The sequence below is a fragment of the Fusarium pseudograminearum genome, chromosome 3 (assembly GCF_000303195.2).
Source record: "Fusarium pseudograminearum CS3096 chromosome 3, whole genome shotgun sequence".
Taxonomy (NCBI): domain Eukaryota; kingdom Fungi; phylum Ascomycota; class Sordariomycetes; order Hypocreales; family Nectriaceae; genus Fusarium; species Fusarium pseudograminearum.
This window is the reverse complement of record NC_031953.1, coordinates 7,649,159-7,661,580: the sequence shown is the minus strand read 5'-3', so window position 1 is coordinate 7,661,580 and position 12,422 is coordinate 7,649,159. Positions and strand designations below refer to the sequence as shown.

General features: G+C 47.3%; 4 protein-coding genes across 4 annotated transcripts; 2 read left to right on the top strand and 2 right to left on the bottom strand.

Moving 5' to 3' along the window:
* Positions 1-2,426: 2,426 nt before the first annotated feature.
* Positions 2,427-4,499, top strand: FPSE_08003 (uncharacterized protein; the record flags this gene model as incomplete). The annotated part of the gene is made up of 4 exons (XM_009261121.1): positions 2,427-2,664; positions 2,718-2,811; positions 2,874-3,479; positions 3,542-4,499. The coding sequence occupies 4 exons, from the start codon at positions 2,427-2,429 to the stop codon at positions 4,497-4,499; spliced, it is 1,896 nt and encodes a 631-aa protein (XP_009259396.1).
* A 1,032-nt stretch (positions 4,500-5,531) lies between these two features.
* Positions 5,532-6,295, top strand: FPSE_08002 (uncharacterized protein; the record flags this gene model as incomplete). Its single annotated transcript, XM_009261120.1, has 2 exons — positions 5,532-5,822; positions 5,879-6,295. The coding sequence occupies 2 exons, from the start codon at positions 5,532-5,534 to the stop codon at positions 6,293-6,295; spliced, it is 708 nt and encodes a 235-aa protein (XP_009259395.1).
* A 424-nt stretch (positions 6,296-6,719) lies between these two features.
* On the bottom strand, positions 6,720-8,436 carry FPSE_08001 (uncharacterized protein; the record flags this gene model as incomplete). The annotated part of the gene is made up of 3 exons (XM_009261119.1): positions 6,720-7,098; positions 7,155-8,199; positions 8,253-8,436. The coding sequence occupies 3 exons, from the start codon at positions 8,434-8,436 to the stop codon at positions 6,720-6,722; spliced, it is 1,608 nt and encodes a 535-aa protein (XP_009259394.1).
* Positions 8,437-9,285: 849 nt separating this feature from the next.
* Positions 9,286-10,862, bottom strand: FPSE_08000 (uncharacterized protein; the record flags this gene model as incomplete). The annotated part of the gene is made up of 2 exons (XM_009261118.1): positions 9,286-10,652; positions 10,709-10,862. 2 exons carry the CDS (start codon positions 10,860-10,862, stop codon positions 9,286-9,288), a joined length of 1,521 nt encoding a protein of 506 aa, XP_009259393.1.
* Positions 10,863-12,422: the final 1,560 nt, after the last annotated feature.

Sequence of the window (12,422 nt, the reverse complement as noted above, 5' to 3'; positions counted from 1 at the left end):
CCGCTGAACAGGATGGGAGTGGAGAAAAACGAGGGTTCATGTGCAGATCTGCGGCGTAGTATATTATTAGAGTCCCTGTAATTGGCCATTGATACGCAGTACGAGATTGTACGATGTCACGTTGGAGCTCCATGGAGAAAGGAGTCCTCCCGCATGGAATTTGTCTGCAAGAGGAAGCCAAGGTCCGGTCCCCCAAGACTAGAACTTCAACTCGATGGAATTCTCACAGACATGTGATTCTGCCTATTGTTGATTCTAATCGTTAGTCGACAGCTCGAACAAAAAAATGCGAATTCTTAATTCCTTCAAAGCCATTCTACTATGTATTTTACACAGGGACATTCTGTGTCACTTGTGTTGGATCTGTAAGTCTACAGCCTTCGGCCTTCAGCCTCTGTCTCTTGAAGCTAGTACCAAAGTGCATTGTTTTCTCAATGACTCCCTAGATAGCATCAAGTCTCTAGAGAACAGACTTGGTACAATTCAGGCTATTCTTGTGACCTAAATGGGACCGGACCAGATTCTTCGTATCAGGGACCAACAGTACGTCGTAGTTTCCCTTGCAGATACTGCAGCCTTAGGGAGTAACATCTAACTAGTCTATCAAGGATGAAGGCTACAATTCGCTCGCTAGTAAATCCTTGTTTCGGCCCATCTACCCTCGGTAATCAGGTTAGATAAGATATGACATTGCGGGGCCTATGGATAAGAAGGCCATCAGCCAGTAATTGAAGTTCAGAATCTTCACTACCTCCTACATTATACACTTAGCATTCATTGATCTGCATGAAATGCATAATCTCAATGATAAATACTCATCGGAGCGCCTCAGGTTATATGAACCTTTTTCTACGACGACTTGATTGCAGACCACCTACTGCCGATCCATGTTGTGCTATTCCGGATGGCCACTCTTCACTTTACATTAGCGAATACCGAGTTCCATAGGAAGATGGCGAAAATAGAAGAAAGAGTATTAGTTATGACAAGGCGTAGTGCTCTAAGACAATAAAAAACTCGATTGAAATACTATCTAGGGCGCGTTATTGACCACAAGAAGCAAGATGAATGTATCCAAAAAGGTGGAAAGTACCGATATCTAGAAAGGCCAAGAGAGAGGCGTACCGCCAAGTGGTTAGTGCCCACGGGTAGTCCTGTCAGACTAAACTAGGTCGTCGCAAAGCACCAGTTCTCCTGTTCTAAGATCAATGGCGGCTTATTCACTACAGTGGTAAGAGCACCGATTCTACATTTTTCACTTCACAGAATGTTTTACGGCAAATATCCTGACAGCAAGCATCAAGCGTGACTCGACGATATCTTGACGTTGGGGTTAGAATCCGAGTCACCCCACGTCTCCACGCCCCCATGGCAACTAGGGCACTCACGAGACAAGGAAGAAGGAGTAAATCTTGAGCTCCACCACCTGAGACAGAATCTGCCGCCTATTGATCATGTGGCATTGTCGTGGTGGTGAGCAGGATGGAGATTTTTGCTCCGAAAAGCGCCTCGTTTTGACGCAGAAAAAGCGCCACTGAAATTCGAGCAGACGTTTCCTCGCCATTCAGCAAATCATCATGAACTGGATGCTTTGAGAGTGTGTCTAGGCTAACTCACCTATGCCATCTCATGTCTTGTTGAGGGCAGCGGCTGAGCGGCTGAATTGACTATCGAAATCGCACAGCAACCTTCGAAATCAGCCTCGACTGCAGTGCTGTTCGTGTTCTGCGCTTATTGGTTGTGCTGATACAAGTGCATAGTGCCTATCGATTTCCCCAAAGCCGTGGCGTAATTCTGGCGTATTGATTGCGGCTACTTACATCGAGTGGCTTTAGGTTGGCAGGAAATTCCGTCGCGAAACGGAGGGCGAAAGCTTATAGTATTCAGGGCTGATAATCTAGATGGGCTATGCCCGTTGTGAAACGGAGGGTTCCGAATACCCGGGATGCCATCTGAATTCCCATTGGCATCGTGTTTAACCCGGGATATCAATGGCATTTATTGACGCATGGTAAATGATGTCTAGTTATTCTTCTACTAAAAGAAATTGAACCGGGTTCCCTTATCAGAAAGGCCTTGACTTTGTCCGGGTTATGAAAACTTTGACTTATGCCATGGCTCCAGTGGCAAAGTCTCAATGACTTCAGTGTCTCAGCCTTGTTAGGTACACATATTGAATACATCCAGCGATCAGCCGGTCTAGAATCAGGTAGACATGGTGAGGCTTGCGCCCAGCAGGGCTCTAGATTATTGACCTGAATGTGGGTGGCACCATGATCAGCACTCACTGCCGTCCTCCGACGCGAGAAGCCGAAAGAGTGGGTTACAAAGCCCCAGAACCCCCCGGCATGTAAAGGTGAAAGATATAGGTATGAATATTCAAATCCTCCAGTTTCTGTTTCGCAATTTATGCGGTATTCAACCAAATGGAACATAATTCACCTGTTATAACCCTGCCGCTGGAACAGAGGCGTCCCAAGCTGCGGCAGATGGTGGCGTTGATCTTTTTGATCTTAGTGCTTGATTTCGTTGCAGCAAAGAACCCGAGGGACAGTTTTTGCCGCCGGTTCGCACATCAGACCACAGTAATCGACGACAAACTGTACATCGATGGAGGTTGGGTCAACTTCGATGATTTCCAACAAACGCATAAGAACTATTCCAGTACGCCTTACCAAAAACGCATAAGTAGGGTTATTGCTGATCTATCTGCCAAGATACCTGGTTGGGGTACCACGACCTCAATCACCTCGTTGAAAGGTCTGGCGAGCTTTGGCCAGATCTCAACATTACTCTGAGCAAGAACGACAGGTACATTGGCTCTGACATTTTTCTACTTTTCTCATCCAAGTATACTAATGACAATACTGAAGTATCCCAACCGTGCATGGGGGAGTCCTGTGGGGGGACGAGATCAACAAACGTTTCTATGTCTACGGGGGCGAATGGAACGAGGGATTCGCACAAGAGCCCTACAGTTTACTCAGCTATGACATCATCTACGACAAATGGGATGATTTTGGAAGTCCCAAGATAGCCCCTCCACCGAAAGTTGCCTCGTATGGTGCCGGGGTTGGCGTTTCTGAGACAGGCATGGGCTATTATCTTGGTGGGTGGGTGAGCAATGCCTCTATGAGCGGCTGGAGCAACGGGCGAACCATGACCTCCAACTTCTACACGTACTCTTACGACTCGGGCGACTTCCAACAAGCTGCCAGTCCAGACAAACAACCAAGAGCTGAAGGCGGTATGGTCTGGATTCCTGCTGGAGATTCTCTTGGCATGCTTATCTATCTTGGAGGCATTGTGGACCCTTATGAGAATGGCACAGAAGCCCCTCAGCCTTTTGACGAGGTTTTCGTCTTCGATACCGTGGGAAACTCTTGGTCGACTCAGAAAACAACCGGAATCATACCGCAAAACAGACGCCAGTTCTGCATCGACGTTGCTTGGGCGCCTGACAAATCAACGTTCAATATGTGAGTTTCCTTCGTGTTCATTATACTTTCACATGTAGCGAAGTTTACTAAGCCAATCAAAGCTATCTCTGGGGAGGTCTAAGCGTCCAGCCACCAGTTGTCAATACTACATCATTCAACGACATTTATATCCTGACCTTACCTTCCTTCACATGGGTCAAGGCTTATCCAGACCATAAAGGAAACGCTACGCTTCCTCCGGAGTATGGCCACTATAGTGCCTCATGCAATATGGTCAAGCATATGTCACAGCTTTTCGTAATCGGAGGAACCTATACCGACACAGACGCGTGCGATCTTGCAGTCAATGCTTGGGCGATGCACAACTTTTGGACAGGTACTCTTCACAATGAGGGTGATAACGAAACGTACTGGGCTCTGTACGATCCTGATATTACTAAAAACGTCGTACCAGCTGACGTCTATAATGTCACTGGCGGAAATAAGGATGGCGGTGCGAAAGCCGTGTCTCCGAAGGGTGGATTTGACACTGGAAATAAACCTCTTCAGGACTTGTTTGGTCGTAGGCCAGAAATCGCAGAGCGTACCCCAACACGAGCTATCCCCTCAGCGACTGGTCCACCAAAGGCAACACCATCTCCGAGTCACCATTCGACGTCCAAGCTTTCGGTCGGTGCCATCGTAGGCATCGCCGTCGGTGGTGCAGCAGGACTTGCACTTGTGCTACTTGTGTGGTTCTATATTGGCAAGAGAGTTGTTCGCCGTCGCGAGGCCAGACGCCAATCTGCCATGACACAGGTCCATTACGGGTCATACGGGGGAAGTGTGGCCGGACCACCCAGCGCAGTCAGCCCACAAACATGGCCCGGAAGTTGGACGATGGGTTCTGAGCCTGTAAGCCCACAGCACGCCACTCCTCATCAGGCTTTCTCCGTATCCCAAGTACCGCCGACTGAGCTTCCCACTGAGCATCCGGGCATGCATGACGTTTCTGAACTCCCTCAGTATCCAGGTGCCAGTAAGTCGCCATTCTCGTCCACCGAAAGGCCCCATGGTTGAGTCACTTGGCCATTGTCGCATCAACCGAATGAAAGTGACAAGTAGTAGATTGAGATTGGTTCTTCTATTTTTGGTTGAGGATGGTCTTTCTATGTATAATTCTAGGTGGAATGGTATTTATAGCACCCGCGAGTTATGTCTGGCTTGGTATAACAACTGCATTCTTGAAATTCAGGATGATATATCCTGGAGCGGAGACTAGAAGAAGTAATTGCTGTTGGTATTTATGAGTTTTGATAGTGAATAAAATCTCATCAGCGTTTCAAAGTGCAGTTTGAATAATTGTCTCAGCCTTATTCATTAATTTCCTGTTTAATAGTTTAGCAGTGATTTGCATTTCCAAATGATAACTTTTAGACAGCTGCAACCATAACAGTACAAACCCAATGATCCATCATTCATCAATTCCTTGTTCAGTCGTAGTTTGTGTTATCTCGTATTCTCCCAATGTCTTCTTCTAATTTGATACTAAGCAGGGTTAGGAGGCATGAATCAGTCCCACCCTAGTACACAATTAATCCTGCTCAATTGTGGATCATTTAACGGCTTTCCATCCTTGATTCTTCCTTTGCACTTCCCGAACGCCCAAGAATAACAAGGGTTTGCCTGCTGTTCAAATTAGCGTCTCCGCCACTTTGAGAAATCTGAAACGATTAGCGTGAACTTTGGCGCGGAAACCGGCACCAAGGAAACAATGATTGGGTATTCAAGGATAGCCGTTTAGTCCATCGTGGGGAGATTACAGTTGCAAGGTACTGAAAACACGCGGCCACGGAAGTCAGAAGTCTAGAACAGACCACAGATGGTTGTCAAATTACGGGAGGGCAGGGGTTAGTTCTAGCTGATGGTCTGCCTTGGAGATGAGAGGATAACGGGATGATCTGAAACGAGATTACTTGGCATTATATAAGGACGACAGCTTCTCATCAATATCGTTTACTCCCCAAGGTTCACATCACATTCTTTTCACTACAATCTATTCATTCGCTTCTTCAATTTATACTTCACTCGTTTCACTACAAGCTCTTCAAAATGTTTGCCAGCCTGCCTATGTACCTGGTCACTCTCCTGGCCGCAACCTCGACAGTTGCTAACGCCGCGGCCGTATCACCAGTCTTCACCGGCCTAGGAACCCGCTACGGCGATGCTGACGGCTGTACTGAGGAAAACTGCTGGCAAAATGGTGCTTGCAGCTTCGTTGGATACGACTTGCCTCCTGGTATCGATGGCAGTACTTGTGTTTCTGACGAGATCTGGAACAAGGGCGCCAACTGCGGCGGTTGCATTCAGGTCACTTACAAGAGCAAGACCATCAAGGTTATGGTAAGTCGCTGGTGAATTCAAGATCACTTAGAACAACTGCTAATCCCCGAGCTTAGGTCACCAACAGGACTGGAGGCGACAAGAACCATCTCGACATGACCCCTGCGACATGGAACAAGCTTACCAACAACATGAAGGGAGGCGGTGTTGATGGCATCAAGTGGAAGTGGATTGAATGCCCTCTCCGCTCTGCTCCTCTCCAAGTCCACATGCACGGCGGAGCCTCCAAGTACTGGTTCGCCGCTACCATCGAGAACATGACCCACCGTGTCAAGGCTGTCCAAGTCAGCAGCGACAGTGGAAAGACCTGGAAGTCTTGCTACCTCAAGGACCCTAACATGTGGATGCTCGATGGTACTCTGCCCAGCGACTCTGCTTGGGTCCGTGTCACTAGCGTGAACAACAAGCAGGTTATCGTTAAGAACGTCGCTCTCAAGAGTGGTGTAGTCACCAAGGCCACTGCCAACTTCTAGGCTGGATACCTATTGAGTAAGGGAGAACTTCGGGGCTACCATACGTTCGACGGACTTTGAGCCATAAATTCTTGTACATACATTTTGATACCTTGTGCTATACTGGCAATGGAACAAGGTATACTATAGTCTATAACGGTCGCCGCAACGCCTGAAGCTAGATGCAGGGCGCAGGAAATGAAGAAAACATAATGCGACGAACTATCAAGTGCCGTGTCAGCTGAATTTGATCCGTGTAACAGGTTGATTAATTGGTTGTTGACTCGTTTCAGCTCTGGTCAATAACTTGAACGCACAGATGATGTTGAGTCTACTTGAAACAAAACAGGATCGTCATTTCAACTAGACATACGTATTCTCATTACCACCAAACACTCCTCCAATCAGCCCAATGCCCCATGTCGATCCTTCAAAGCGGAACCGTCTACTTCTGGCTTTCCAATCTCTCAATGGTGGTAGCATGAGGACCCTTCTCCTCCTCCACAAGCATTCCTCTGTCCTTCATATCTGCCCGAGCGACCTCTCCAACATCCACAGCGTCATCACCATCGAAGTACTGGGCAATTTCTTCCATGGGTGTGTACCGAGTCTCGATAAGGAAGAAGTAAATGATGTATACTTCAAATCCAAGGAACACGCAATATACACAGTAGTACTTCCAACCCATGGCGTCAAGCGCGATTCCGTTGATGTATTGGTTGAAGAACAATGCGGCAGTGACACAGAAGTTGAGCCAAGTGAATCCCTTGGCACGAAGACCGTATGGCAGGATTTCGGTGGTGTAGTTGGCCATCAGACCGGACCTTTTTGTATGTTAGAATGAACAACTAATTTGATGTAACCAGTGGGAGTCACTTACTTGACATCGTAGAACAAACCGTAGATAAAGGTCAGAGCGACGAAAGCGTACCCCAGGGCCTTGTTGGGGTCAATCTCATATCGAGCAGAGACAATGGTCCAGAAGTTGAAGATGACGCATGTTCCAATGGTCGAGGTCAGGTAAATAGGTCGACGACCAAAGTAATCGATGAAGAAGGCAAACGTGGTATTAATGATCAGACCCTGAGTCTTCATACCGGCGTTGATACCAAGTTGAGTCTCAGCCTTGGTGATGCCCACAGCATCCATGATACCCTTGAGGTAGTAGGAGATCAGACCATTGCCACTCCACTGACTGAAGAATCCAAGAGCGGTGATAAGGCCGATTCTCTTCCGATTGCCCTTTGTCTTCAGAAAGTCTGCCCACCCAGTCTGTCCAATCTCCTTGTCTAGAGCAATGGCAGCCTTGATCTCACTAAACTCAAGCTGAACGAATTCATCATCCACATCACCCTCACCATGGTAGTGAGTAAGCACTTTGAGTGCCTCATCATGGCGATCCTTGCTGAGCAACCAACGTGGGCTTTCCGGCATCCAGAAAATTCCAACAAGAATGACGACACTGCAAATTGACTGGAGAAGGCTGGGCAGTCTCCATGACCAGTCGCTCTTGATCTGGAGGGTACCGTAGGTGACCCAACTGGAGATGAAAGCACCAGAGTGGTAAGAAGCGCCGCTGAGGGTGACAAGGATAGCACGGTCTTGAGGGTGTGCAATCTCTGCGATGAGAAGAGGAGCTGAGCCAAGGACGATACAGTCGCCGAATCCGAGCAGAAGACGAGCTGCGACAAACATGCCAAAGTTACGAGCACCAGACTGCAAACCAACGGCGAGAAGCATGACGAGGCATCCAATAATCACACCCACCTTTCGGCCGAGGCGATCAATCATGTAAGGAACACAGAAGAGGCCGATGAGGGAACCGAGACTCATGGAAGCATTGAAGAGACCAAGGACAGAACCGCGAGGGTGGTTGAAATATTCCTGCCAGTAAGATAAGGTCTGAAGACCATTCATCATGGAACCTAAAATCTTAGTAAAAGTCTGGATACTTGCTGAGTGACGTAGTGAGACATACCATCGAATCCATTGGCCGTGTTTGTTAGAATCAGAATAACAATGTAAAAATACAGAGTGCGCATGTTACGTCTCTTCCACCATTTAAGACGCTGGAATTCCTTGCCCGCGAAGAAGAAGTGGCCCTTGGTGGGCTTGTCAGGCAAGACCGTTTGGGTCCGTTTGGGAGGTCGAAAAAGACCCATGTTGAGAGACGGGAACACGAACGGATGGAATGATTCTTAGGGTGGTAGAGTCACCAAGATTGAGACACCAGGGGCTGAGGGTCTGGTTGGAAAGTGACATAAAAACCATCGGCGTAGAGATGATTTTTATATCGCTGGAACAAAATAAGTAGTGATAACACTGTTTCATTTAGCCTGCCTTGTCGCATCACACTAACAAGCCTGTTGATCATGCACATCTCAGGTCTGTCAAACGCATGACAGAAAAGAACCCCGACAGAATCTCAAACAGCTCATTACAAGATCGGCTCAGTATTTTGTCACTTTGATTGCCGAGGTCACTCCCAGACTTCCCAGAACGCCCGTTTCCCCGCAAGACTTGCTTTATCCGAGCTACGATGTGCGAAAACTCTCCCCGTGGGGTTTTAAGTCTAACCAATGAACAGGGTCTGGGGTTTCCGGTTAATGAAGATTGTCAAGTTAAGCTCAAGGACCAACAGCCGGGTAATGAGAGACGCCTTTGTGTGGTTCAGTAGGGTTCGTAGGTGGCTGCGTGGGGAATTAGCCATTGAGCGGGTAAATTACTAGCCTGTAATCTTGGTTCAGAGAACCAACAGCTTGGGAAATCAGTCATGTGGCTCCTAATATTGATTGCTATGCCAGATTCATTGCTTGGCATTTCATCTTAGGCAAAAGACATGGACGTTGATTCGTGGGAGGACACAAAAATTGCGAAAAGGAGATAAGAGGTCAGAACGTTATTTCGACCATTAATCCAGCATCATATCTACCTATTAGGCATGTTCGTCTGATATCAGGCCATGTACAGATTACATACTTTTGCTTTACATCCCGGCACAATTTATCCATCTACTCCACATTGAAGTCGGTTATTTCCACCTTCTCTCCATCACCCAGGGCAAAGACGCCGATGACAGGGCCTACAAAGTCGGGACCTGTCATGTCCGTCAAGTCTAGCGTCGCAATGGAGTGCCAATCTTTGTCGTCAGGTGCATAGGACAACCGATATTCCTTCTCTGTATACTCGATGCGGAAGCGCAAGCTGTTTGTATCTTGACTAATAGAGTGGGTGGAAGTCTTTTTGATCTGCTTAGCATTGTTGATAGCTTCGTATTTTATTGCCCGGTCTGAAGGGGAATAAGAGATTCGGACGTAGCGGTGTTCATCCTTGTATGATGCGATACCGGCTTCGACCTTGCTCGATGGGTCGATATTTAACGTGGCTGTGCTTTGACCTTGGAGCACTCGTTGGCGCTTACCAACAAAGGTTGGTGATTGATGAGTATGGGAGAGATCAATGGCAGAAGCAGTTAGACGGATATTGGACTCATTGATCTTGTAATTATCCAGGTCCACGTCACGGATGTAGAAGTAATCGACGCCTTCCACAGCTGTGAGGTTCTGGGCTGCATCGGTCTTTGCGAGTCTGGAAGTGTCAACCTGCCCTTGGACCGGGTCTAGACGAAGCCAGTCATCATCCGTCCACTTTGCAGTAGTAAGGTGAGACTCTCGACCCATATTGTATCGTCCTTCTCTATCCCGTCGAACACCAAGACATACTCCCCACCACTGACCATTTTCATCCTCAAAGGCATCGCAGTGTCCGGTATGGCGTATGTACATGTCACTGCTAGCAGGAACCAAGATTGGATTGCCAGGGCACGGTTCGTAAGGTCCCCAGATGTTGCGAGATCGGGCCATGGTGATCATGTGGTCTTCGTGTGTTCCGCCTTCAGAAATCATCAGGCAGTACCATCCGTTGCGTTTGTAGATGTGTGGTCCTTCGGGGTAGACGCCACCTGTGCCTTCCCATAGAATCTTCTCTTCTGACAACGCACGACCTGTTTCGAGGTCAACTTCGATCTGGGCGATCTTGGTCATGGGACCTGGGGATTTGGATCCTTGAATATAGGTCTTGCCATCATCGTCGAATAAAATGCTAGGATCAATGCCATCAAATTCGAATCTGACAAGGTCGCTCCATTGGCCCGACCAGATGTCCTTGGTTGAGGAGATGAAGTTTTCTAAAACATCTGCTTTTCCCAGAGTGCGCACGACATTGGTGCAAACGACGTAAAAGGTCCCATCACGATATCGAATCGTAGGTGCAAACAGTCCACCGGTGGCAAGCATCACCTCGCCGATGCCTGGGAGGGGATTCACTTCTGTGGGCGACTTAGCCAAACTAATTTGGTCTGTTCTCGAGATAACATTGCCTGCACTTTATCAACCACTATCCGGAGTAGTATTCATTGATGGTTAATCATCTTACCGATCTGTTTCCACGATAAAAGATCCTTGGAGGCGTAAACCGGAATGCCAGGAAACATATGGAATGTGGAATTGACAAGGAAATACCACTCGCCAACCTTGACGATGGAGGGATCGGGTGAAAATCCAGGGATAATGGGGTTAGAAGGCGACATGGTTAGTGATTGGCGATTTGTCGCTGCAGTTTGAATGTGCTTTGACCTCTCTTACGAAATGTTGTTCCAAGGACGATAAGTTTAGTTAGTCAGTGGCCAGCTGAATGTGGCTGATACTTAAAGCGTTCAGAATTTCGGGCCTTATGAGCTGATCTATCATTTTCTAGTGGATTTGTTGTGTTTTGCATTTAGCCACCCAATCAGTGTTTTGAGGTTTTGTTTTATCCGCTGGGTGAATGAGTGCAGGTGAGGGGAAACAAGACTGATGTTTGTCATTGCGTTGGTTATGGAAGAAATATCGTTTTGGCTCCGTGGGCAACAGAGCAAACTGCTGAACTGATACCTATAGTTTTCCGAATTTGAATCATCTGATCCGGGATTTCCGTGTGGTTTTCTGATGAGGACAACTGCGACGTCGGTTAGTCTACCGCCTGTGTTTGCCAATATTTAATTAGATTTACCTAAGTCAGCTGACCAACCTGTTCATATCTCTTGAACCAAGGTACACTACACGAAAGTGGAGCTAGGGTCAATAACAGCTTGAGGTCTTCCATCTCCAAGTCCTGAGTGTGCTTCCACGTGTATGTATATTACGATTCTGTAGGGTAGCAGAATGTTCAAGAAAGTACCGCGCTCCAGGTAATTTAAGACATTGTAGGCCCGCCCGTACCTAGACCAACCACAGGCTTTGTATGACACCCAGAGTGCAAGGGAAGCCCACATGCCACTAGCGACCTGATCTCTCACTTCTGAAATGACTTATTATCCCCTGAGAGCTGACGATGATGACAATGCAGGTTATACATGAAACGAAGGATCAGCTTCCAAGTCTGAATGGCTTCAGGTACTAGTGTAGGCATCCAAAAGTTGTTTGCAGATACTAAATTTGTTGTGTATCTGCTGATACATATTTTCTGTTTCATTAGAAAACAGCAACTACATGGAGTACAACCCTACTCCTACGTTATGGCTATGGGACAACTCTTGATCAGAGTGACGTACATCGTTTCAATCCGTCCAGATTTTGTAAAAAGACAGGAGCAAAGGACATTGCAAAGGCGACAGTCACGTCATTCCAATCCTTCAAGTTGAAGTAGCAATTCTGGTCAGGCGGAATAGCGTCTCATCTCGATACCACTGACTTTGGACCGTTATCCATCAATACTTAGTAGTCGTAATCTGCCTTGCACTTGATGGCCCCCGACGACTGCATTATAGTAAGTATTGTTTCTTAGTTCCACTGCGTTACATCGAATCCTTCCAATGTTTCAACTAAAAAGCTCCGTCAACTGACGTAGCGCTGATCAGACCAATACCGCGCTCTGATTGGCCGGAGTCCAGATCTATTGTGGCGTAGATGAAATCCTTCGACCTAAAATTGAAGCTTATCTAAATTAAGCTCCTGTGCGCAATTCACCTCATTGGTCTTTTTCATCCCGCCGCTGCGCCTTAGGGTCAGGTCTAAGCATTTCGTTGCAACAAGCTGAAGTTACGCATGAAATGAATTATGCAGAGTCCAAAATCCTGAGGATGTTCCCGGAGACCTCATTGGCTTGTCGA